The sequence below is a fragment of the Elgaria multicarinata genome, chromosome 3 (genome assembly GCF_023053635.1).
Source record: "Elgaria multicarinata webbii isolate HBS135686 ecotype San Diego chromosome 3, rElgMul1.1.pri, whole genome shotgun sequence".
Lineage (NCBI taxonomy): Eukaryota > Metazoa > Chordata > Lepidosauria > Squamata > Anguidae > Elgaria > Elgaria multicarinata.
In genome coordinates, this window is record NC_086173.1 from 31,140,616 (window position 1) to 31,167,532 (window position 26,917).

Consider the following 26,917-nt stretch of genomic DNA (forward strand, 5'->3'; position numbering starts at 1 on the left):
AATTATTGTGATTCTTTCAAAGGCATAATTACCAAGGAAATCATTGTTCAGCACTAAAGCTAAACTGGGCTAAACTGCACATTACAAGGCCATTGGTGTTAATTGCGGGGATTCATGACAAAGAAAGTGGCAATAACATTCTGGCTCATTGGGAGATAAGGAGGCCAGAAGTATATCCTGTATAGGATGTGATATCCTAAGGCCGGCCTCCTCTGAGAATTGACGTGGCACGATCTTATCAGGAGGGAAAGCGAGCCACACTGCTTTGCATTCCAGCTCATTCTCACAGCGGGGGCTCTGCGTTTATGATAATGCCCCCTTGCAGATCATCTCCAAAGCACTTTATGAACATCTAATCTGGCCTTACGAGAGCACCAGGGATAAAGCAGTTGGGCTGCCTCCCTCTCCTTTCCCCTCCCTCCCTTTTAACTGTTTAGAGAAGAGGAGCAATAGAGATTACCAGAATAAAAGAAGAAGACTGTGTTCGGACATTATGATAGCCATGATGCCTCACAGCTCTGTATCTAGCCAAAATAACCCACAGTGACTGCCACACAACAGGATAATCCATGAAGAGTTAAATAATCCATTCAGCAGACCATGGGTTATCAGAATGGGTTATTTTGGTCAAATAAGCCTGGCAGATTTAAAAACTCCCCTCAGACAACCCAATAACTCATGATGGGTTAATTAAGCCATTGTGGCTTAATTAAATTATCATGGTTTAATTAAGCCATCATAGGTTATCTTGACGTCCGAACCCAGTCTATGGCCTTAGCTAGACCTAAGGTTTATCCTAAAATCATCCCGGGGTCATCCCTGTTCATGTAAATGACACACAGGATATCCTGGAAGCAGGCAGGGACGATCCCAGGACGATCCCAGGATAAACCTTAGGTTTAGCTAAAGCCCTAGTGTGACTCAGGAATTCCTGGGGTCAATTTGTTCTCCCTCCCTCTCTCCCTGTCTCTGAAGGCTGCTGAGCTACTAGATCAGCCTTCTCCAACCTGGCGCCCTGCAAATAACAATGACAACACCTCACTCAGGTTTCAGGCCCTCCTCAGGCAGTAGTACTGGAAAGCCCCAAGGGAGGAACTCCAGATTAATTCCTCTAGGAGCATCATCAGACGGGTGGATTTTTGCATTTCCCTACCATTGCTATGGCCTCCTGCTGTTGTCCCACAATAGTCTCGCTCTCTTTACACGGGAGTGAAAGAAGGAACAACGACCATGTGGCCCATTCAAGGGGCTGTTTTTATCGCACCACTTTTCCTACATAGAGCAGGAAATGCCGGCACATTTCATGTGTGTTTTTAAAAGTCGGATTAAAAGGGGTCTATTTTGTGACAGAAAAAGAAGCTGAAGGAACGGGAGGTATGCGGGAGGAGGACGTCGTCGTCTAATGGATGATGCGCGAACATCCTTAAGTGGGCAGTTGTGAGTGTGCGATAAATGCTTGTCTGATGACACTCTATGGCTTTTCTCAGAAAGCTCCAACAGCTTTCCAAAATTCTCAAAACTCCAATGAAAGAGGTAGAAAACTGGTGGCCTCTTTCTCAGGGAAATGAAAAAGTTGCGAAAGGGCAGATCCGCAGGGCACTACTTTTAAGCATCCCATTCAGCCTCTCCTGCAACTCCCCTCTTATCTCCACAACATTTGAGGTTAAGACCATGCTTTTTCTTTAATAATGGACGTAACTGAAGGGAGTGAACCAGAAACCCCATTCGTACCCATTCTATGTGGCGTAGGGAACCACTTTCTCATGTGGAAACCCCATACTTCTGTAGTAAGTATCCAATACATGAATACAGGAAGTCTGTAGGCAGGGCCAGCTGTGTGCTTCCTTCCCATTTCATCACTAGCTGGGTGATGATTGGGTGGAAGAGAGTTACATGATTGGCCCCTGCTCACATGGTTCTTCTGTTTTAAGAGTGATCCACACAAGACTATATGTAGAGTCAGTGCTGTCTCCAGGTTTTGGAGAACACTTGCGCAAGACACCATCTATGGGCCCCTTCCCTTGCTGAGTCTACATTCTCACCACCATCGCTCCTCATCCTCTTTCTCATCTTTGCTACCACTGGCTTGTTTCACAGGCAGAGAGTGAGTGAGCAAGTAGGCCGTAGCATCGCCCATTCCTCCCTCTCACCACCTCAACGTCGTCTGGGTGAAAGCGAGGGGCAGGTGGACAAGCAAGTAGCAAGGGTGAAGAGGAGGAGCAACTCCAAAGCATTCTTGTCAGTGGGGCCTTGGCAGGTGCCAGGCTATGCTTACCCTTGACGGCGCCCTTGTGCAGAGTAGACTAAGGGCCTGTTCAGAAGAAACCTTAAACCATGTCTTTAACCATGGTGGTTAAGCCAGAAAGACAGGCTGTGTTCAGAAGACACCTTAAACCATGGTTTTAACCATAGTGAATAAGGCCTTTTGCTTTATTCACCATAGTTAAAGCCATGGTTTAAGGTATCTTCTGAACAGGGCCCATAGTGGTAGATTTCTGACTACACCACTTCAGATGGTAGAGGGTCATATTTCTGAATGCTTCTGGACATAAAAGCTCTCTAGATGTAGTAAACTAGCGCATTAGGAAGAGAACCATGCTAAATCCTTCTCTCAAGTGTGCCAGTTTAATATTTGCAGACAGGTGGAGGGAGTTATTGTGAAGGAGGATTCAAAAATTTGACACACACACATACACACACACACACCTCCCTACAGTCTGAAGTGGTATAATCTAGAATCTATGCAGAATGTACCATCACATGCTGCATAAAATCGGTGCAATGGTTCTACTTAACGGCAGCAGCATGGGCTCACCACAGGGAAGCAGGCTTCCTTGTCGCTCGCGGCAAGTATGACTAGAGCCTGAGTTAAGATGACGTCACGTATCGCATATTATTTTAATATGACTATTAAAATGTTTAAGCAGCTGGGTGGTTGCTGGAGAATTCTTGCAGCATCCATATTAGGGCCTAGTGACAGTAGTGGTTTTGCGTTTTGTTTATTTGAACTGCGTTTTGTTTCTTGAGGTTCAAGCCTAAAGCACACCTATTGTTCTGATGCATCTAGAACGTTTTCCACTGCTATCACAGGGCCAAACAACCTGTGATAATGATGATGATGACGACGACGATGATGACGATGCTGCTGCTGAAGAATAATAATTAAATTTATACTGCGCCTAAGTACAGAATACTCTATGAGGCATACAGAATACCCTGTGGTGTGGATGATCTGGGATTGAATCTCCCAAGATGTGAGTTGTTGCTTTCTTTTCTTTTCTTTTTTAAACATAGTAAAGGCAACTATAATTATGTGGATCTCACTAAAAATCCTCCTACTTCTGTGTTGCTATTGATTCCAGGAATAAAGCTTCCATTGGTGACAGTGACAGCTTCCCCTGCCCCTTGGGGCTAATAATAGTGGACAACAATGAATGTATGCTATTTTCATCAGGGATATGGTACAGTGAGGGAGCAAACCTCCAGGGAGGGAAATTAACCCCCTCCACCTGCTATTACTTGGGGGCAAATGAAAGAGGCACAACTGATGGTCTTCTTGTTAACATGTATTTAGCATTACGTCAAGTTTGGCCCTAACATAAACAGTGTGGAGTATCTCTACTTCTTATTACTTAAAAAAACAAAACACCACCATATGAATGAGACAGTAGGCAAACATTTTAACCGCTTCTTGATTAAAATTTGATAGGGCCATCGGAGGGCAGTTGAAATTGCCTCAGGATATAGTTCCGTGGCTGCCAGTTCGCCACCCCTGCTCTAACACGGGTGGGCAGAAAGTAGATGTAAAAGTAAACTCCCAGCATTCCTAGCCATTGGTCATGCTGGCAGGGGCTTCTGGGAGTTGAAGTAGACATCACCTAGAGATCTACTTCCTGCCCACCCTTGCTGTAACAGATAGATGATGTGGAAGTGTTTTCCCCCTCAGAATGATAATCATTGGGAGTGATGGAAAGAAGATTCAGTCCCAAGTGTACCTTCTGTTCCAGCTGCCTAAGAGAGATCCATATCGTGACAGCTGCCGGGAGAGGTGGCAGGTAGAACGGGGACCTGGCCTGACTCAGTCAGGATTGGCAGCTGGCCCAGACGCTGAATAATTGCCCAGGTGGCAACCTTAACTCCATGTGTTGGGTGTAGCTACGGATCATGTTGATTTTTTATTTGTTTGTTTAATACATTTCTATACAGCCCCAAAGCCGAAGCTCAGCATTTGGCCTGCGCAACTTGTAAGGAGGCAACTTGTAAGGAGCTGTGCCTGTGCACGAAGCAGGTCTTCAGCCAGGCATTGTGAGATGGTGCCCCTGGGATGAGGATGCCCCTGCCCACTCCATTGCCCCCGCTGTGAACTCTTCTGCTTTCCCCGTGGGCAACTAAGGGCATGCAGGCGATGGGCTGAATGGGTGACAGGCAGTGATTTACCCTGTTCTGAGTACCAGAAACTGCAGTTCCTCCCTGGGATGGGCTATGGGGAAAAAAGGCCCAAAGAGGGTTGCCGGAGGTTATGCAGCAGGTGGAATCCTGGATCTCAGCTCTGATGCTGAGAAAGTCTGGTCCGATCGTCTTTGCAGGGGTACATCTGCACCAGCTCAAGGATTAAATGCACCTCCTCCTGGATTCAGTGTATCTGTGACCCCACTGTCCATCCTGCTGCCTTGCTTATTCTGCACCCCCTCTTTCTCTGCTTGCCTTTCTGCAGATAGACTAGCTAGTTTTCCAGGGGCTTCCTTTCTCACGCTCCTACATTCATGCTCCTGGGTAGTATCCAACAGCATCATTCCGCAAACTCAAATAGCGCTAGCGGTGCTCCACCGAATTTTTCTCTTACGCAAGCATCTGTGCATTGTGCTTGCACAACTGGGGGCCCAACGCGTTTCGCAGAAGGCTGCCCAAGCACAATGCTTAACTGCTGGCACAACCCTGCTTGCGCAAATGTAACTTTAGCTGGATTCTCGTCTTGCACATAGTTTCCACAAGCGTAATGTTATCTGCGCTACTGGGAAGGCACTTTTGGATACTGCCCTCTGCCCTCAAGTGGAAGCATAAAAGGCTCTGGAGCAAACACATCAGCATCAGAAGGGCAAAGCGATCATTTTCCTTTTGGAGAGGATTTGATCATCCCATGTAACTGTACTGTATGAAAGGCTCCAGCTGCTGTGCTATGGATACAAATAAACAGATGACAATCATTGTTATGGATGCACCTTACAGCCAGCCACCTGTTATGGGCAGATTCATGCATGCAGAAGAAACTGCAATGTTTCTTCGACTTAATTAGGTTAATCCATTTTTAAATTTTGGATTGATCAAACAAGTGTCCCCATTTGATCAGGCAACAGAGTGGTTGATTTTTCAACACTATTTTAATATGAGAACTTAACAAATATTGTGGATAGCTGCCATCGTCTTTTAACACACATAATACTTCTGAAGAAAATAGATGTGTGTATCTTTTAGATTATGTGTGCACATCTTCCAGCAGGCATCATTTAAGCAGACATTCCCTCAGGTGTGTTTGTGATGTTTTATTTCTATGCTGCCTTTTGGCCAGGGACACCCCCATCCTCCCCAAGGTGGTTCACTGCAACAAAATCCATGCGATACAGTACAATTTATGACTACTTTAAGACATGTTGAAAACTAAAAACTTCAATCCCAGCACATCCTTTCCCATGCCTCAAAGCAAAAACCTGTCCCTCCTAAAATGCCAAAGGAGAGAAGGAGCAACCCAGGCAGAGGGACTGGAGCAGAGCCAGTGGGACGGTTCTTCACCCTTGATGGGGCAACACCCGTCACTCCCTTGCAACATTTCCCAAGCATTGCCTCCAAGTATGTGAGTGGCTGGGCATGACATGAGGGTGGTTAATAAGCCACAAGGCCTGGTTCACCACCCCCGTGCGAGCCAGTCACATGCTGGCTGATTTCCCCAATTACCTTTGCTAGTTGTCGTGAGATGTGAACCTGGCGAGGGTGGTTGGCCAGCATGGTTAACAAACCACCCAGCAACTCTACAGCACAGCGGGGGTTATGGGTGGTTTGGATGTCACGATAACCCATGCCCTGCAAGGGCTATTTATTTATTACAGCTAGATCCCACCTTTTTTCCTCCTCAAGGAACTCAAGATGGCATATATAATCCTCCTCCTCTCCATTTTATCCTCACAACAACAAACCTGTGAGGCGGGTGGGGCTGAGAGTCTGTGACTGGCCCAAAGTCACCCAGTGGGCTTCCATGGCCCAATGGGGACTAGAACTCAGATTTCCCAGTCCAACACTCGGGCCACTACACCACATTGGCTAGAAGTTAGGGAAGTCACCAAGCACATGACCAGCACAAGTGGGCATAGGTGTGCACCCAGGGATTTCTTTTTAAAGACGAACATTTATTGCATACTCAGTCATAAAGGACATTATTTTTATTCATTTGTTTATTAAACCTTGTAGACACTGATGCCCTGTTCCACGTTTGGCTTGGCTGACTGTGTGATGGCTGTTGCAGGTGAGTGGGGGTGGGGGGTGGGGAAGAGGAGATGCTCCTGAAGCCCCAGCATTGGTGGGGCTTTGTGGGGACCCTGGCCTTTTCATACCCGCTGTCGGGAGCAATGATTCTCTCTTGGAGGCAGTGGTCCTTTGGTGCAGCAGTATAGCAGCTGGAGGGCAGACAGAAGGCCATTCCCACTGCGTCTATTCCCACTCAGTGGCCCCCTCAAATTGGCACTTATTGCTTGATACATTAGGGTGTGCCTGGGCACACCCCTTGCACACGCCTATGCCCAGTCTTGTGTTGTGTGGACCCTTATTGTGTGACCTAGCCCGCACCATCTGTTATTAGCCACAGTGAGTTGCAGCACCCAAGAGCGTCAGGGTTGTCAGTCCAAGCTGTTGCAGGAGCTTCTCATTATATGAAAACCCGGCAAAGATTGGTTGTTGGGGCGGTTAACAAGCCATCCAGAAACCATGGGCTGTTTTAGGATTACAGGTGGCTTGCCAACCATCCCAACAACCCACTCTCACTGGGTTCGCATGTAACAAGAAACTACAGTGCACTCCTACCGCACCTCACCACACTCCCACCAACACAACAAGAAGCCCAGTAGGGAAATTCGCCCACAGTGCCTTCTTGTTGTGTGTGAACTGAGCCAGTGTGTATGTCACTGAGAGGGTGGGGTGGGTAGGGAATACCTCTTCTGAAATGATGTCTGTTGCAATTAGTGGTGCCATCAGGGACAGGCTTTGGGGCAGGTGTCTAGTACCGCACTCCGCAGAATGACCAGGAGGACCCCCCAACACTTCATGGCTGGAGCAGCTTACCACATTTTTCAAAGGAAGTGAAATAATACACATTAACATCTAAACACGGCCACCCCTGTAAGACCATTTTGTCCATAATCTAAAATTACCTAACTGAACCACTGGCTGCAACGTGTGCATGTATCATCTAAAAGAAAGGGGAAAAGGACAGTATTTATTTATTTATTTATTTATTTTATTACATTTATATACCACCCCCCAGCCGAAGCTCTCTGGGCGGTTTACAACAATTAAAAATAGTAGACATTAAAAGTATACAAAAAAATTAAAAAACATAAAAACAGTATAAAAAAAACAACAGTATTCATTTAAAACAACAATTCTGGGGTCCATTAAAACAAACTTAACATTATTAAATGCTGTTAAAATGCTCTTAAAATGCCTGGGAGAAGAGAAAGGTCTTGTCCTGGCGCCGAAAAGATAACAACGTTGGTGCCAGGCGAGCCTTATCGGGAAGATCATTCCACAGTCAAGGGGCAACCACTGAGAAGACCCTCTCCCTTGTTGCCATCCTCCGAGCTTCCCTTGGAGTAGGCACTCGGAGGAGGACCTTAGATGTTGAGCGCAGTGTACGGGTAGGTTCATGTCGGGAGAGGCGTTCCATCAGGTATTGTGGTCCCAAGCCATGTAGGGCTTTATAGGTTAAAACCAGCACCTTGAATTGGGCTCGGAAACATATAGGCAGCCAATGCAAGCGGGCCAGAATCGGTGTTATATGCTCAAACCTCCCTGTTCCAGCTATCAATCTGGCCGCCGCATTTTGCACAAGCTGCAGTTTCCGGACCGTCTTCAAAGGCTGCCCCATGTAGAGGGCGTTGCAGTAATCTAATTTGGAAGTTACCGAAGTATGGACAACTGAAGCTAGGTTATCCCTGTCCAGATAGGGGCATAGCTGGGCCACCAACCGAAGTTGGTAGAAGGCACTCCGTGCCACCGAGGCCACCTGTGCCTCAAGTGACAAAGATGGTTCTAGGAGAACCCCCAAGCTACGAACCTGCTCCTTCAGGGGGAGTGCAACCCCATCCAGAACCGGTTGAACACCCCCCATCCGATCAGAGGAACCACCCACCAGCAGCATCTCAGTCTTGTCTGGATTGAGTTTCAGTTTATTAGCCCTCATCCAGTCCATTGTCGCAGCCAAGCACCGGTTCAGCACATCCACAGCCACACCTGATGAAGTTGAAAAGGAGCAGTAGAGCTGCGTGTCGTCAGCGTACTGATGACAGCGCACTCCAAAACTCCGGATGACCGCACCCAACGGTTTCATGTACATGTTAAACAGCATGGGGGACAAGACCGACCCCTGTGGAACCCCATACTGAAGAGTCCACGGGGCCGAGCAATGTCCCCCAAGCACCACCTTCTGGAGCCGTCCTGCTAAGTAGGAGCGGAACCACTGCAATGCAGTGCCCCCCACTCCCAGCTCAGCCGGACGTTCCAGAAGGATACCATGGTCGATCGTATCGAAAGCCACTGAGAGATCAAGGAGAATCAACAGAGTTACACTCCCCCTGTCTTTCTCCCGACATAGGTCATCATACAGGGCGACCAAGGCTGTTTCCGTGCCAAAGCCAGGCCTAAAACCTGACTGAAATGGATCCAGATAATCAGTATCATCCAAGAGTGTCTGGAGCTGTCCTGCCACCACCCGCTCAAGGACCTTGCCCAGGAATGGAACATTTGCTACCGGCCTGTAATTACTAAGATTTTCCGGGTCCAAGGAAGTTTTCTTCAGGAGTGGTCTCACTACTGCCTCTTTCAGACGGTCTGGGACCACTCCCTCTCGTAGAGAGGCATCAATCACCTCCTTGGCCCAGCCGGCTGTTCCATCCCTACTAGCTTTTATTAGCCAAGAGGGGCAAGGATCCAGAGCAGAGGTGGTTGTGCGGACCTGTCCAAGCACCTTGTCAACATCCTTGAGCTGTACCAACTGAAACTCATCCAAGATTACAGGACAAGCCTACACTCTGGACACCTCACTAGATTCACCTGCTATAACACTGGAGTCTAAGTCCTGGCGGATGCAAAAGATTTTATTCTGGAAGTGCCTGACAAATTCATTACAGTGGGCATCAGATGATTCTACCATGTCCTTGGGGCCAGCATGTAATAGCCCCCGGACAACTCTAAAAAGCTCCGCTGGGCGGCAAATTGAAGATTTAATAGTGGCAGCAAAGTATTGTTTTTTGCTGCTCTCAGTGCCCCTGAATATGCCTTACTATAGGCACTTACCAATATTTGATTGCATCCACCAGGAGTTCGTCTCCACCTGCCCTCAAGCCTTCTCCTATTTTGTTTCATCGCTCTCAGCTCTGGGGTATACCACGGAGCGGTACGAGCTCTACTCAGGAGAGGGCACTCGGGAGCAATCCTGTCAACTGCCAGGGTCATTTCTGCATTCCACAGATCAACCAGGGTTTCAACAGGAGAGCCAGCCCTATCAGCCGGAAAACTCCCCAGAGCCCTTTGGAAACCATCCGGATCCATTAGTCTCCGGGGGCGGACCATTATTATTATTATTTTATTATTTATTTATTTATTTATTTATTTATTTATTTATTTATTTATATAGCACCATCAGTGTACATTGTGCTGTACAGAGTAAAACAGTAAATAGCAAGACCCTGCCGCATAGGCTTACAATCTTAATAGGTCCCCCACCCTTGCAGAGGGGAAAAGCTGCTGTAAGTAAACCTCAGCAAGCAGTGATCCGACCATGACAAAGGGACTGATGTAAGGTCCCCCACTTCCAGATCACCATCTCCGTGTCCAGTTGTGAAAACCAGGTCAAGAGTGTGCCCCGCTACATGTGTTGGGCCGATGACATGTTGGGACAGTCCCATGGTTGTCATGGAGACCATGAAATCCTGAGCCGCCCCGGATAAGGCACCCTCGGCATGAATGTTGACATCCCCCAGAACCAACAGTCTGGGGGATCTCAGCATTGCAGCCGAGACCACCTCCGTCAGCTCACCTAGGGAGTCTGTTGAGCAGCAGGGTGGGCGGTACACCAACAGAATCCCTAATCTGTCCCGCTGACCCAACACAAGGTGCAAACACTCTAGACCAGTAGTCACATGGACAGGGAGCCTGCAGAGGGAGATAGAATTCCTATAGACCACAGCAACCCCCCCTCCCCGGCCCTCAGGTCTACCCTGATGCTGAACCAGGTACCCCGGTGGGCATAACTGGGAGAGACTGACTCCTCCCTGCTCACCCACCCAGGTCTCGGTTATACATGCCAGATCGGCTGCCTCATCCACAATTAAGTCATGGATGAGGGAGGTCTTATTATGCACCGATCTGGCATTTAAAAGCAGCATCTGGAGGCCCGAGGGCTGGCTGATAGAGCAACCAACAAACCTGCGGGTGCAAGGAGGACCGGAACATGGCACAGCCATTAATTGTCTGGGCCGTGTTCCCCTTACCTGGCACATCCTCCTCACAACACCATATCTCCCCCTACCCGTCACTACACTAATTGGGGCCCCCTCAGATCCCCCCTCCAAGCTCTGTATCCTCCCTCCCAGGCACATATTTTCAGAAACCCCAGAAAAGAGCAACAACAACAACAGGCAGGCAGGCAGGCAGGCAGCTCTCCTCTCCCCAGAAGGTGCAGATGTTCCCTTCTTCACATTGTGCCCAGCTGGGCTGCAGGCTGCCTTGGGTCTTTCAGTGGAGAGGGTGGGCATAACACTCTCCAATTCTTCTCCGAAAGCAAGATGACTAGCTTCCCGCCCACGGCAGGGAGCCTCAGGCCGAGAGCCCTTTTGCTCTGGCCCTTCGGCTCGCGCCTCCAGAGCTCTCCAGGCTAAAATACCTGCACAGGTGGGTGGGGCAAACAAACACAGTCAGCTGAAGCAGCAGGCCACACCTCCCATCACTCTTCCAGCCCTCCCTGTCTTCAGATACTGTTTTATTTATATGCTAATTGATGCAGATTTAATCACTGAACCAATTCATTGACTAAAACGCATACAACTAATCAACTAATATTTCTTTAAGCAGCAGACAGCCCTCGCACATACATTTAGTTATTTATAAGTATTTTTAAATTATATATCACCTTTCAGTCTAAACCGCTTGATTTCTCATTTAATTAGTAAGCATGAAGGAATTGCCTTGGAGCGTATGAATGGATTCCACTAAATGGCACGGTGTTTGAGATGATGCCAGATGATTGCAAAAATCCTGTATGTTGTTTTGATGCTTTATTCACACATGTGAGAGTGCATCTGTATAGTCCCTGAGAGAAGGTCCCATAGGATTGCTCATAAAATCCTCCCTAGGTCAGAGGCAGCACTCTAACCTTGGAAGGGGGAGTCAGAGATCCCCGTCCCGTCCCACCCCCTTGAACCCGGCATGGAGAAAACCAGGCTGGTTGCCTCTCCAAGGTTGGAAACTTGCCCTTGGAGAGGGGGAAAGGGGGCTCTCCAGTGGGAGGAGAGGAGACTGGAGAAGCCAAGGTATGAGTTATCCTGAGCCTTCCTCCAGTCTCTTTCTCTCCCCCTCCAAAGTGCCCATGCTAGAAGGGCTAAAAAGCCCATCTAGTGAAAATAAAGGTGATCAAAGGATGGGCAGGCAAAGATCATCTCCGTCATTCCTCCCATCCTGCCGATTTCAGCCCAGCAGGGCATAGTTATCTCAGAAGCCTCTGGGTTCATAAGCTTCCCAGCAGCAAGGGGGCAGTCCATAGGACTGCACCCTAAGTAAGCACTTGATGGTGAAATGATCAAGTGATGAATATCCATGTATGAACCAGCCCTGCAGACAACAGTACATTCATGTTCCAAGAGGAAAGGTGAGAGATGGGTCACGGACTCCTCTCCCAGCAGCTGTATGACAAAGTTGATACAAGCTCATTCTCACTTTAAGAGCATCAGAATTGTCATGCTGGATCACGTCAACGTCCCTCTGGTCCAGCACTCCGTCCCCAGCTGCCTCCAGCCAGCTGCCTCTGGAAATTCACAAGCAGAGCATAAATGTGTGTGACAGCCATCTCTTGTTGTTTACTCCCGGTCTATCTCATCATCGAAAGTAGTGAAGCAGTTAAGCCAGGATTTTTGACCAAATCATGCACTTTGGGTTAAAAGCATCAAACTTGCCAATGGACATGCAGTGAAAATAGCAAAAACTTTCCTGATGATCAGCCCTTCCTCACATTTGCTCCTGTTTTGTAATAAACGATCTTTAATTTTTATACTTATTGATTATAAACAAATATTATCTGCTTCAAGACAGTTTTAAATGTTTTAATCAGTTATATGTTCTACCCACCTCAATCCAGAGGGAAAGGCGAGTAACAAATAAATGATGATGATGATGATGATGATGATGATGATGTCCAGTGGTGTTTGCAAGGTCCTGGTAGAATTAGACGACAAATTTAATGTACATACACCAACATCACAAAACAAGGAGTATGCATGTTTGCACTGTATCATGAAATCCTATAACATCTCTTTAAAGAACTATATGTGCTAGAAGTTCATGAGAAATTATTATTCAATAATGTAAGACACCACCTCTGAAAAATCATTTTATATCCATCACAGACCTAATATTAACACCAAGCATTAATAACCCCAAAAGAAACCTGCAAACATCTTGGTTATGTGTTCAAATTTATATTGCACGGAACATAAATATGGTAATAGTCACAGTTATGTCCCTATTTTATTGATAAACATCAACTAGAAGCTAGTTATTTGATCTGTTTATGGCATAAGTCCACTCAGTGAAATATATAATGCCACTTCCGTTATTCAAGTTAAATTATTCGTGAAATCAGTTTTCTTCATGGTGGCAAAGAGCAGTGCAATGAAGGGTGGCACGGTAGCACTTCTCTAGGCCTCTTAATGCCTTCTCACAGTTATGGTATGCCAGCTCATAACACTTTTCTTGAGCTTGGCCAAGAGTTGTCCACTTTGGTGGCCACTGAGATCCACCTTTCCTCTCCCAACCCCAGGCTGCAGGACTTGGTGCTTTTGGAACTCTTTGAAATACTTTTCTCCATGCAGTCCTCCCTGACAGAGTGCACATTACATTGTATGTTGCTTCAGAACCATCTGTGTTGGTGGAATATTCTCCAGGGAGCATGACTTGCTTGAAAACAGATGCTGTTTTGCCTCATTGACTTTGCACAGTCCACCAGTTCCACCATGCGGAAGGACTACAAACCTTTCATGTGGCACCATGACATTCTCAAGGCTTCTGCGCTGATCAGAAATGTAGCTGTGACTTCTGGAAATATGTTCCATGCATCTCAAGCTGCCGTTTTGCATTTACTGGCAAAGAGCAAGGTCATGTCACTCCCAGTAGGCCTGGGCCTCCGGATTTGACAGTGTTCTGTGTGCCACAGCACAAACAACGAATTGGGCCAGACCTGATAGCGTGCCACTCATAGGAGACACTCCCCTGGAAGTTGGAGTGGATGGTAGCTTGGGGTTCCCCAAAACATATTGTTGGGTGTACACCTCCACATCAGTATTTATTTCTGTGTATGTTGAGTATTATTTGAATCAAGGCACCATACCTGAAAGGTCTTGCATCACAACTAGCTGGATGCGGTGGTGGGTGAGCTTGTGGAGGACAGACTCTGGAGGCATGGGGATATGGTTTGGAGTGGCCCAAAACTTAATGCACACGTACGGTTCTGCATTCTTTCCAGCATACGTTGGGTATTGTTGCCAGGGGGTGCCATGCTTGACAGCGTTTTGTGTCCCAACAAAGTGTTGGACCAGATGCAAGGCTGTGGCATTTCACAAATGCCACTCCACTTGAGGTTTGGGTATATGATCTGGGGTTGCCTAAAGCTTCGTTTGGGCTGTACACCTCCAGGTTCTTATTCATGTATACGTATTATGGCTGTAATTGGTAGCAGTATGCTTGACAATATCTGACACCCAAACAAAGTGTTGGGCCAGAAGCCATGCCGGAGTGCGAGTCATCCCACAAAGCCCTCTGGGTCCTGTATTCTTTCCCTCACTACCATTACCACCACAATCCTCCAACTAGTGCTGCCTTAATAAGCAGGTCTTTTCATCTTGCTGCATGTGTGGGTCAGCCCTGAGTAAGATTTATATAACTTAAGCTTACACCCAAGTCACATGAGTGCTGCAGGTCTACCAACTATTTCCCATCTCTTTGGGTGTAGACCTTGCGAAAAAGGACATTCAGCATTATTCATCACATATGGTAAGAATTTTTGTCCCGGGTCAGGGACTAAAAGAGAGAACAACATATTTGTCAGTCTCCTGCCTTCCCCAGGGGTCATTATTTATTGTTTTCATATTTTAAAAAATCATTTTTTGTAGGGCAAGTTTTGTTCTTTTAGGCTTAACCACTCTGCTAAAGAGTATGGCTTCTTTCCAAACCCAAAGGTCCCATGTAGCTATCAGATCAACAGCCGTTGACAAACCCATCTTCCATGAGTCTGTCTCTTTCTTTTTAGGCATATTATTGTTTGTCTGTCATTGCATGGTCTGCACTTGTGGAATTTCAAACACTGGGTTGTACAAACAGGGACAGCGGTTGTGAAAAGGAGGGACAATTGGGGACATTCCAAGTTTGGGAATGGACAGAAGATCAACTCTATACACAAGCAAAATTACAGCAACATAAGAATAACAACAGCCGTCATCATCATCATCATCATCATCATCTTCATCATCTTCATCAACACTGTAAATGACAGACATTTGAAAGGCTTATAAGTATGACCCAGGTGAAGTAGGCAAGCTGGCTGGACATAACTATTGGTCTCTTTTTCCTACTAAGCTTATCAAAAGTCCTTGGTCATGCCTCAGTGTTGATCTACCACTATAGAATGCAGGTAGGGGACTGCATGTTTGAATGTTCTCCTACATAGATATAGATATATGTATACATAGATATACCCTCCCAGTAAATAGGAAAATAGCATGTTCGTTAGAAGCTATGCTAGAAGTCTCTTCCATGTCATGCTAGCTTTCTAGTTGCAAGGTATGTTTAAGGAATCCATCCTGTGATTGCATTCTGAAGTTAGACATTCCTGAGGAGTGGGGGGGGGGGGCTAACTTCTCCATTGTTGTTTTTTCTGAATGTAGCTCAGCCTTTATTGGTTGGATCCAGACATAGTTATGCTTAGAGTAAACACGCTGAAATCAATGGGATTTAAGTTCGTCATGACTCATTTGTCCCATTGGTTTCAATGGGTGTTCTCTCATCATGACTAAGTCTGGATCTAACCCAATGTCTTCTAAAATTGGAGAAACATGGTTTGGTATCCATCATTTCCTTCATGCTAAGAGAAATATATCTGGGTGTGGATAAAGAAGGAGAGTATTAGAGGTATTCTCTTAATACTGGAGAGGTTTCATCTCCAAGGTCCTTAGGTTGGGACTTTTGAGGCTGGTCTGCTCTCGGTCTGTAGTCATTTTCTTGCCATTGCTGCATGTGAAGCATTTATTCCATACTTTTACTTAGGCTTCTGCTTCTGGATTCGTTGCGAGATTAAGATCAGCTCCTTCCCACATTCCCCCCCCCCCCGGCCGCCTTTCTATATGTTCTATTGCACAATCACTAGGTGGCGTTGTGGTATAGCAGAATTGTACAATTACCCAAGATTTCTGTGGGTAATAGAGACCAATCAGAAAAAATACAACACTTTCCTCATTAAGGAAAAAAACTGTGGTAACAGTCATGAAGCCTGGGAGGATGACAACATTGTGTAAGGGACCCACACACTACTGTGAGTGAGCAATCACAAGCACATAATAACAGCTTGGTGTAGAAAGGGGAAGCTCTGCTGAAGTCCTCACTGGGTCTCTGTGTGTATGAGGAATCCAATATCACTGTTGTAATAGGAGTTTCAGAAGTATTCTGTAGCTTACACCAGAGGTCAGGCACCAGTTTCCTAGGCAGGGAACTCAATCTATTTATTTTTGGATGTAGTACAACTGAGGCTCACAGCATCTATCTACCTGTAACAACTCCATTTTCACAACCACAAAAAGAGGCTACTTCTTCCCACATTGGCAGAGCGGGCAGACGTGCACTCTTCCTATAATAGTTCGTGACTCTGCAACAATAATTCTTGACTCACCAACAATCCCCCACCAAGTCTGACAGCTATTTTTATTGTTTTCATTTTTACTCTAGAGTAGGTGTGCCCCCTCCAATTTGCATCTGGATCCTAGATCCCCCTGCACTACTCTGCTGAGCGAAAATGAAAAAGAAGATGTAGCTGCTAGACACTAATTTAAAGTAATGTCTATTTTGGCCCTCAGCCATGCAACGGACGTGGTTTGTGGTCTAGGGACAGACTGGGCCAGGAGCAAAGTAACCTGTTTCTATCAAACCGTTCCTTATATCTCTAGAGAATATCTCTAGAGAATATCAGCAGATAGTGGCCACAACAAAACAGAATACAATTCATAAAAGCATGATGAGATAACTTAAAGCTTTTAAGTATGCAGGAGGGCTGAATTAATTCTGCTTCTACTTGGGATAACTCCAAGGAACCTTAAGCATGTTCTGCCATTTGATGGATCCTTCCTCCATCAGAGTTGCTGATCTGTATTTATTTTTTTACATTCCTCAAACCACAGTATTATTATTATTATTTTTACAATGGAGCAATGTATAGTGCTCACCTCCTGACATAGAGCCTTTCTACTTGAGGGTTTTATTGTGCCCGTGTGACTGCTCACTCATGGTAGTTTGTGGGTCCTTTATATAACGTCATCCAGGGCCTCTCCTATTCTTTGCAACCATTATCACATTTTTTTCATAACAAGGAAAGTGTGGTATTAATTAGAAAATGCGTTATAAAGACCTGTGTGTTTGTGCAATTCTGCTGCACTACAGTGGCATCTAGTGGTTGTATAATGAAACATATAGAAAGGCAGAGAAAGAACACCCCCTGGGGAGAAAGCATGTGTAAAGGAGCTAATCTTAACCCTGCAAAGAATCTGGAAGCAGGAGCTTTGGTAAAGCTGCATGTTAAAACCTTGTATGGAAAGGAAGGAAAGGAACCTCTCGTGCAAGCACCGAGTCATTATTGACTCTTGGAGGGACGCCAGCTTTCGCTGACGTTTTCTTGGCAGGCCTTATAGCGGGGTGGTTTGCCGTTGCCTTCCCTGGCCATTATTACCTTTCCCCCAGCTAACTGGGTACTCATTTTACCGACCTCGGGAGGATGGAAGACTGAGTCGACCCGAGCTGGCTGCCTGAGAACCAGCTTCCACTGGGATTGAACTCAGGCCGTGGGGAGAGTTTCAGCTGCAGAAACTGCTGCTTTACCGCTCTGCGCCACACGAGGCCCTCCTTGTGTGGAAATACCCATAAAAATACAATGCATTTCAGCACACCCTACTGTATGTCCTAAAAGTCAGGGAGGCAAAAAAGACATAATATGGAATGATGAGACCTGTGACCAGATCTCCCAATGTGTGTGTGGTATTTGTCCTTACTTTAAAGCAGATGTGCATATGTGGGGGGAGCAGATCCCTGGGAGAGAGCATGTTTAACTCCCCCCAAAGTCCAAAAAATCTGGAGGGCACCAGGTTAGAAATGGCTGCTTTACATCCACATCCATCAAGTTCACACCCTCCAGATCAGTTGTCCTACAACTCCCATCATGGTGATACAGGCTGGGGTGATGGGGGTTGTAGTCAAACCCATCTGGAGGGTATCAGGTTGAGGAAGGCTAGGCTATGTGGTCAGTTTGATAGATCATAATGGGCCTGTTCAGACAACACTAGACAATGGGCCTGTTCAGACAATACAAATTAGATTGTAAGCCTATGCGGCAGAGTCTTGCTATTTACTGTTTTACTCTGTATAGCACCATGTACATTGATGGTGCTATATAAATAAATAATAATAATAATAATAACACGCTAAGCCATAGTTAGACCATTAACCCTTTTGCAGCAAATGGTTAGTGAGCATGTTTAAACCGTGGTTATATAGCCACCAGGGTTAGGAATGGTTCACATAATATGCAAAGTCATGTTTCACATGACATGCTAAGCCATAATGGTTAACACAAAATGCTGAACCACCACAGTTTAGTGCATTGCTTGAACAGGGTCATTTTGTGCAAGCGAGCATGGATATTGTCAGGACTCCCGATCTTTCTAGCACACGCACTCTAGCAAACTGACCCAGGACATTGCAGGAAATCCCATGGCAAAAGCTTAATGATTACATGCTTCAGAAATCATACAGTTGATGGTCAGAAGCTATAGGCTGTGTGTAATTGCAGAACAGTCAAAAGCTACAGTCTCAACAAAGTTATGCATTTATTTATTTATTTATTTATACTGCCCCATAGCCGAAGCTCTCTGGGCGGTTTACAAAAATTAAAAACAGCGAACATTAAAAAGTATACAAAATTTAAAACCATCAAAAGTATTAAAAGAACAGTATAAAACAACAGTATCCATTTAAACCACAACAGTTCTGGGGTCCATTAAAAAACAAACTTAGCATACGTTGTTAAATGCTGTTAATTGACTGGGAGAAGAGAAAAGTCTTGACCTGGCACTGAAAAGATAACAATGTTGGCATTAAGACACATGGACACCACTAACCCATAACATGGGGCAGGGGACCAGGCAGGGGGTGGGGGGAGATGTGAGAACAACAATACCTCCCAATAGAAATAGCAGCTTTGGAGAAGAGGTTTTCATCAGGACTACAGCAGGTGAGGTAAGGGCTAAATTTTCCCTAACATGCCTTCTGCTGCGATCCTGATAATTAGGGTGACCATATGAAAAGGAGGACAGGGCTTCTGTATCTTTAACAGTTGTATAGAAAAGGAAATTTCAGCAGGTGTCCTTTGGATGCATGCAGCAGAACCTGGTGAAATTCCCTCTTCATCACAGCAGTTAGAGTTGCAGGAGCCCTTCCCTCTTGACCAGATACAAAAGAGGGCAGGGCTCCTGCAGCTTTAACTGTTGTGATGGAGGGAATTTCACCAGGTGCTGCATGCATGCAAATGACACCTTCTAAAATTCCCCTTTCAATGCAACTGTTAAAGATACAGGAGCCCTATCCTCCTTTCCATATGGTCATTCTACTCAATGGGGCTTACTTCCATTTAAATCAGGGATGAGCAACTTGTGGTTCTCCAGACGTTTTGGCCTAGAACTCCCATCAGCCCTAACCCCAATTTAAATGCTGCATAGGATTGTGGCCTGAGACACAAATCCTTGCTCAGCTCTGTACCTCCCTGATAATCTGAAACAAATTGCTGCCTTTCAATTCACCCTGACCTGTTTAGCAAGGTTGTTGTGAAAAAAATAAGATAATTCTATGTGTGCTGCCCTGAGTTCCTTGGAGAGTGGATGGCATATTATTGTGCTAAAAAATCAAAACGTTGTTGTTGTTGTTGTTGTTGTTGTTGTTATTATTATTATTATTATTATTATTATTATTATTATTAAAAAGGATGGGGCATGGGTGTGGTGGCATTCAATTCCCTGTGGATGGCTTCAGTCTCTGGATGGCTCCTTCCTCAGGGAGCATCACTTCAGAAGCTGACAGCCAGCCTTTTATAAATTCCCTGTGAGTGGGTGTACACAAGCAGGTGGATACATTGCAGGCTCCGGCAGGCCTCTGTGTGACTCACCCGCAGGTGGGGTGGGTGGGAGGAGGGCAGGTTCTTCTCAGAACATTTTCTGCCTAGACCTGCAGAGGCTGGGCTGGGTTCGTCCTGCCTGGGACAAGGCACATATATAGGCTTGTCCAAGAGTCCCTGCCATTTGCTTGCCTGCCCGATTCTGAGGAAACGCCAAGCCAAGCATCCCTTCGTGAGGCCAGCTGCCCTCCGAGTGCCACCTCCCAGCTGTGTTCAAAGGCCTTGACCCGGGCCTTCCTTGCTGAATTCATTGGCACTGCTGTCTTTGTGTTTGTGGGCCTGGGTTCTGCCCTGCCCTGGCTCTCCGCGTTGCCCTCCGTCCTGCAGATTGCGCTGGCCTTCGGGCTGGCCATCAGCACCATGGCGCAGGCCTTGGGCCACAGGAGTGGTGCCCACCTCAACCCTGCGGTGACCATAGCTTTCTTGCTGGGCTCCCACATCTCCCTCTGGAGAGCTGTCTTCTACGTCCTTGCCCAGCTGACTGGAGCAGTGGTGGGAGCGGCTCTGCTCTACGAGTTCTCTCCCAGCGAGGTCCATGGGAGCCTGGGAGTCAACGGGGTGAGTGCTGTCACAAGGGGTGGTGAGGAGTAAATCGCTGGGCACTACCTAAAAGTGAGTGAACTGGGAGCCAAGAGGCCCCTGGTTCAAATCTGGGCTTTGCCATGAACTTAGCAGGTCGCCTTAGGCAAGCCCTTATTCTCTTAGAGCCTTTCTGCACAAGGCTTTTATTGTGAGCTCCTGATTCCTCACTCACGGTAGTTTGTGGGTGCTTTACATGACATTCTCCTCCTCCTCCGGGACCTCTCACGTGCTTTGCAACATTATTATGGCTTTTTTCCTAACGCAGAAAGTCTGATATTATTTAGAAATGGTGGAATGAGAGTCTCATGTAATTGCCCAATTCCACTCTACCATAGCGCCATTTAAAGGCTGTATAATGAAACATATAGAAATGCAGAGAAAGACCCCTCACACCCACATCAAGGGAAAAAGCACATGTAAAGCTTCGGCTATGGGGTGGTATATAAATGCAATAAATAAATAAATAAATAAATAAAGGAGCCAATCTTAATCCCTTGAGGCCCAGTATTGGGGAAAAGGCATAATAATAATAATAATAATAATAATAATAATAATAATAATAATAATAATAATAATACCCCGAAGAATCCGGAAGCAGAAGCCTCGGTAAAGGTGTCAAATAAAAGCCTTGTGCAGAAATGCCCTTAGCCTCAGTCTTCTGTCTGTAATATATGGATCATCATCATACTGGCCTATCTCACTGGGCTGTTGGAAGGATGATTGAGATAATGTCTTTGAAAATTTGAAATATGTTCTGTAAATAGTGACAAGAGAGAAAAAGGTCTACTTATTTGCGCATTTCCCTCTGCAGAGAGGCTTGCCTGGCACCAACATTATTATCTTTTCACCATCAAAGACTCTCTGTAAACATGTATAGGCTGAAATCCTATGCATGTTTACACAGAAATATGCAATCCTATACATATCTAGGCAGCCAACTTGGTTGAATGGGGCACTCTGTGAATTGTAGGACTGTGAATTGTAGGAGATTGTTACCTTGTCGTGGTGCTGGAGCTTGAGCACCTCAAGGATGCCATGAGCTAAACCGTGAAGGGACACCCAAGACGGGAAGGTCATGGTAGAGAGGTCAGACTAAATACGATCCCTGGGGAAGGTAATGGCAACCCACCCCAGTACTCTTGCCAGGAAAACTAAATGGATCAGTACAACCAGAGATATGTCGGTATACCATCGGAAGATGGGACCCCCAGGTCGGAAGATGGTCAAAATGCTACTGGGGAGGAACAGAGGATAAGTTCAACTAGCCCCAGATGTGATGACACAGCTAGCTCAAAGCCGAAAGGACGGCTAGCGGCCGACGGTGCTGGTGGTGAACGACGAATCCGATGTTCTAAAGATCAACACACCATAGGAACCTGGAATGTAAGATCTATGAGCCAGGGCAAATTGGATGTGGTTATTGGTGAGATGTCAAGATTAAATATAGATATATTGGGTGTCAGTGAACTGAAATGGACTGGAATGGGCCACTTCACATCAGATCACCACCAGATCTACTACTGTGGACAAGAGGATCACAGAAGAAATGGAGTAGCCTTCATAATTAATAATAAAGTGGCTAAAGCAGTGCTTGGATACAATCCAAAAAATGATAGAATGATCTCAATTCGAATTCAGGGTAAGCCATTTAACATCACAGTGATCCAAATATATGCCCCAACCACAGATACTGAAGAAGCAGAAGTAGATCAGTTCTATGAGGATCTGCAGCACCTACTGGATAATACACCAAAAAGAGATGTTATTTTCGTTACACGAGACTGGAACGCTAAAGTGGGCAGTCAAATGACATCTGGAATTACAGGTAAGCATGGTCTAGGTGAACAAAATGAAGCGGGACATAGGCTGATAGAATTCTGCCAGGACAACTCACTGTGCATAACAAACACTCTCTTTCAACAACCAAAAAGACGGCTTTATACATGGACTTCACCAGATGGCCGACACCGAAATCAGATTGACTACATCCTTTGTAGCCAAAGGTGGCGGACATCTATACAGACAGTAAAAACAAGACCTGGAGCTGATTGTAGTTCAGATCACGAACTTCTTATTGCACAATTTAGAATCAAACTAAAGAGAATAGGGAAGACCCACAGATCAGTTAGATATGAGCTCACTAATATTCCTAATGAATATGCAGTGGAAGTGAAGAATAGATTTAAGGGACTAGATTTAGTAGATAGAGTCCTGGAAGAACTATGGACAGAAGTTCGCAACATTGTCCAAGAGGTGGCAACAAAAAACGTCCTAAAGAAAAAGAAAACCAAGAAGGCAAGATGGCTGTCTGCTGAGACACTGGAAGTAGCCCAAGAAAGAAGGAAAGCAAAAGGCAACAGTGATAGGGGGAGATATGCCCAATTAAATGCAAAATTTCAGAGGTTAGCCAGAAGAGATAACGAATTATTTTTAAACAAGCAATGTGCGGAAGTGGAAGAAGACAATAGAATAGGAAGAACAAGAGACCTCTTCCAGAAAATTAGAAACATCGGAGGTAAATTCCAGGCAAAAATGGGTATGATCAAAAACAAAGATGGCAAGGACCTAACAGAAACAGAAGAGATCAAGAAAAGGTGGCAAGAAAATACGGAAGATCTATATAGGAAGGATAATAATATCGGGGATAGCTCAGATGGTGTGGTCAGTGAGTTAGAGCCAGACATCCTGAAGAGTGAGGTTGAATGGGCCTTAAGAAGCATTGCTAATAACAAGGCAGCAGGAGACGACGGTATCCCAGCTGAACTGTTTAAAATATTGCAAGATGATGCTGTCAAGGTGATGCATGCCATATGCCAGCAAATTTGGAAAACACAAGAATGGCCATCAGACTGGAAAAAATCAACTTATATCCCCATACCAAAAAAGGGAAACACTAAAGAATGTTCCAACTATCGGACAGTGGCACTTATTTCACATGCCAGCAAGGTAATGCTCAAGATCCTGCAAGGTAGACTCCAGCAATTCATGGAGCGAAAATTTCCAGATGTACAAGCTGGGTTTAGAAAAGGCAGAGGAAGTAGAGACCAAATTGCCCATATCCGCTGGATAATGGAGAAAGCCAGGGAGTTCCAGAAAAACATCTATTTCTGTTTTATTGACTATTCTAAAGCCTTTGACTGTGTGGATCATAACAAACTGTGGCAAGTTCTTGGTGGTATGGGGATACCAATTCATCTTGTCTGCCTCCTGAGGAATCTGTATAACGAACAAGTAGCAATGGTAAGAACAGACCATGGAACAACGGACTGGTTTAAGATTGGGAAAGGAGTACGGCAGGGTTGTATACTCTCACCTTACCTATTCAACTTGTATGCATAACACATCATGCGACGTGCTGGGCTTGACAAATCCAAGGCTGGAGTTAAAATCGCAGGAAGAAACATTAACAATCTCAGATATGCAGATGACACCACTTTGATGGCTGAAAGCGAGGAGGAGCTGAGGAGCCTTATGACAAAGGTGAAAGAAGAAAGTGCAAAAGCTGGGTTGCAGTTAAACCTAAAAAAAACCAAGATTATGGCAACCAGCTTGATTGATAACTGGCAAATAGAGGGAGAAAACGTGGAAGCAGTGACAGACTTTGTATTTCTGGGCGCAAAGATTACTGCAGATGCTGACTGCAGCCAGGAAATCAGAAGACGTTTACTTCTTGGGAGGAGAGCAATGACAAATCTTGATAAAATAGTTAAGAGCAGAGACACCACACTGACAACAAAGGTCCGCATAGTTAAAGCAATGGTATTCCCCGTGGACCATAAGGAAGGCTGAGCGAAGGAAGATAGATGCTTTTGAACTGTGGTGTTGGAGGAAAATTCTGAGAGTGCCGTGGACTGCAAGAAGATCAAACCAGTCCATACTCCAGGAAATAAAGCCAGACTGCTCACTTGAGGGAATGGTATTAAAGGCAAAACTGAAGTACTTTGGCCACATAATGAGAAGACAGGATACCCTGGAGAAGAGGCTGATGCTAGGGAAAGTGGAAGGCAAAAGGAAGAGGGGCCGACCAAGGGCAAGATGGATGGATGATATTCTGGAGGTGACAGACTTGACCTTGGGGGAGCTAGGGGTGGCGACAGCTGACAGAAAGCTCTGTCGTGGGCTGGTCCATGAAGTCACGAAGAGTCGGAAACGACTGAACAAATAAACAACAAAATGACTAATCTATATAAATAAAAATGAAAAAGACCGTTCGTTACTGTCGTTATATCTCCGAAAGTTCTTCACCGATTGCTTTGAAATTTTGACTCAGCGTTGCGTTCGAATACGCGAGCGTTGTTATGTAACTATGTTCTCTATGGGGGTCAAAGGTTTGTCTTAAAATCGAAGAAATAGGCCTCCTCAAAACCAGTCCTGCTGATCATTGTGACATCACCAACCAGTAGGCCAATCCGCTGCCTCTGCCTCCTCTCCTATTTGCATGTACTCTTGCAATTGGCTGAGTGAATATAGATGTCACACCTGTGACAGTTACACGTTCTGAAGAAAGGTAACTGCCAGGAGTTTCCAGTAACCTCCTCACCGTAAAAACATGCTTTTATATCTCTGAAAGTTCTTCACCGATTGCTTTGAAATTTTGACACAGCGTTGCGTTCGAATACGCGAGCATTGTTATGTAACTATGTTCTCTATGGGGTCAAAAGTTTGTCTTAAAATCGAAGAAATAGGCCTCCTCAAAACCAGTCCTGCTGATCATTGTGACATCACCAACCAGTAGGCCAATCCGCTGCCTCTGCCTCCTCTCTTATTTGCATGTACTCTCGCAATTGGCTGAGTGAATATAGATGTCACACCTGTGACAGTTACACGTTCTGAAGAAAGGTAACTGCCAGGAGTTTCCAGTAACCTCCTCACCGTAGAAACATGCTTTTATATCTCCGAAAGTTCTTCACCGATTGCTTTGAAATTTTGACACAGCGTTGCGTTCGAATACGCGAGCGTTGTTATGTAACTATGTTCTCTATGGGGTCAAAGGTTTGTCTTAAAATCAAAGAAATAGGCCTCCTCAAAACCAGTCCTGCTGATCATTGTGACATCACCAACCAGTAGGCCAATCCACTGCCTCTGCCTCCTCTCCTATTTGCATGTACTCTCGCAATTGGCTGAGTGAATATAGATGTCACACCTGTGACAGTTACACGTTCTGAAGAAAGGTAACTGCCAGGAGTTTCCACTAACCTCCTCACCATAAAAACATCCTTTTTTAAAAACCAAACAGTAGGCCAATCCACTGCCTCTGCCTCCTCTCCTATTTGCATGTTCTCTCACAATTGGCTGAGTGAATATAGATATCACACCTGTGACTGTTACACGTTCTGAAGAAAGGTAACTGCCAGGAGTTTCCACTAACCTCCTCACCATAAAAACATCCTTTTTTTTTAAACCAAACAGTAGGCCAATCCACTGCCTCTGCCTCCTCTCCTGTTTGCATGTTCTCTCCTATTTGCTCTTATAGGTCATAGAAGCAACAATCTTGACAGGACCTTTCAAAGGTGAAGATGTCCTCATTCCTCGCATTCATATGATTCCAACAGATATGCCATTTCAATTTAAGAGATTGCAATTCCCAATTCGATTGGCGTTTGCAATCACCATCAACAAAGCTCAGGGCCAATCTTTAGAATTGTGCGGTTTAGATCTAGACACAGATTGCTTCTCACATGGACAATTATATGTTGCGTGTTCTAGAGTCGGCAAACCAGACAATCTCTATATCTACACAGACAATGGAACAACTAAAAATATTGTATATCCACAAGCATTGTGAAATTAAACATATTAGAAACATCCACTTTGTCTTTTCTTTCTTTTCAATTTAACCAGACTGAGCCACAGCAACGCGTGGCAGGGTACAGCTAGTGTATCAATAAATTTTAAAATGTGTTTATGTTTGTTAATATTCTATCTTGTTTTTGTAAACCATCCAAAAAAGCTATGCCAAAGGCCAGTGTGGCATTTAAATAAATAAACATGATTTGTTAATCAGGATTTTTATAACAGACAATTATAAAGTGTATACCCACTTTGACAAAAGATGGTCACTGGATAAAAGGTAAATGACTGGAACTTGGCAGTCCTGGCTCAACTGCCTCTTCTTTCAGGAACTCATTAGGTGGCCCTGGGCTCCCTCCCTCATCTGTAATTTCTAAAACACCAGAAATATTGGCCTGCCTCAAAAGGGGTTTTGTGATAGGGATGTGCTCCGCTTCTCCTCGAACCGGAGAAGCAGGAGCGGAGCGGGGGGCTTCGCCTACCCTTAAGGCGGAGGCAAAGAGAGTCAGGGGGGCTGCGGATCGAGGCGAAGAGGATCGCCTCAATCCGGAGCTTCGCCTGAAGGTAAGTGGGGGGGAGGGGGACTAATCT

At 45.5% G+C, this 26,917-nt stretch overlaps 1 protein-coding gene across 1 annotated transcript in view; it reads left to right on the forward strand.

The window, feature by feature from the left end:
• Nucleotides 1-26,917, forward strand: part of LOC134395304 (aquaporin-2-like) — a 38,419-nt gene that overhangs the window by 6,404 nt on the left and 5,098 nt on the right. The window contains exon 2 of the mRNA XM_063121457.1: nt 20,162-20,512. Within this exon, the coding sequence (XP_062977527.1) occupies nt 20,162-20,512 (351 nt within the window). The remainder of the gene's footprint in view (nt 1-20,161; nt 20,513-26,917) is intronic.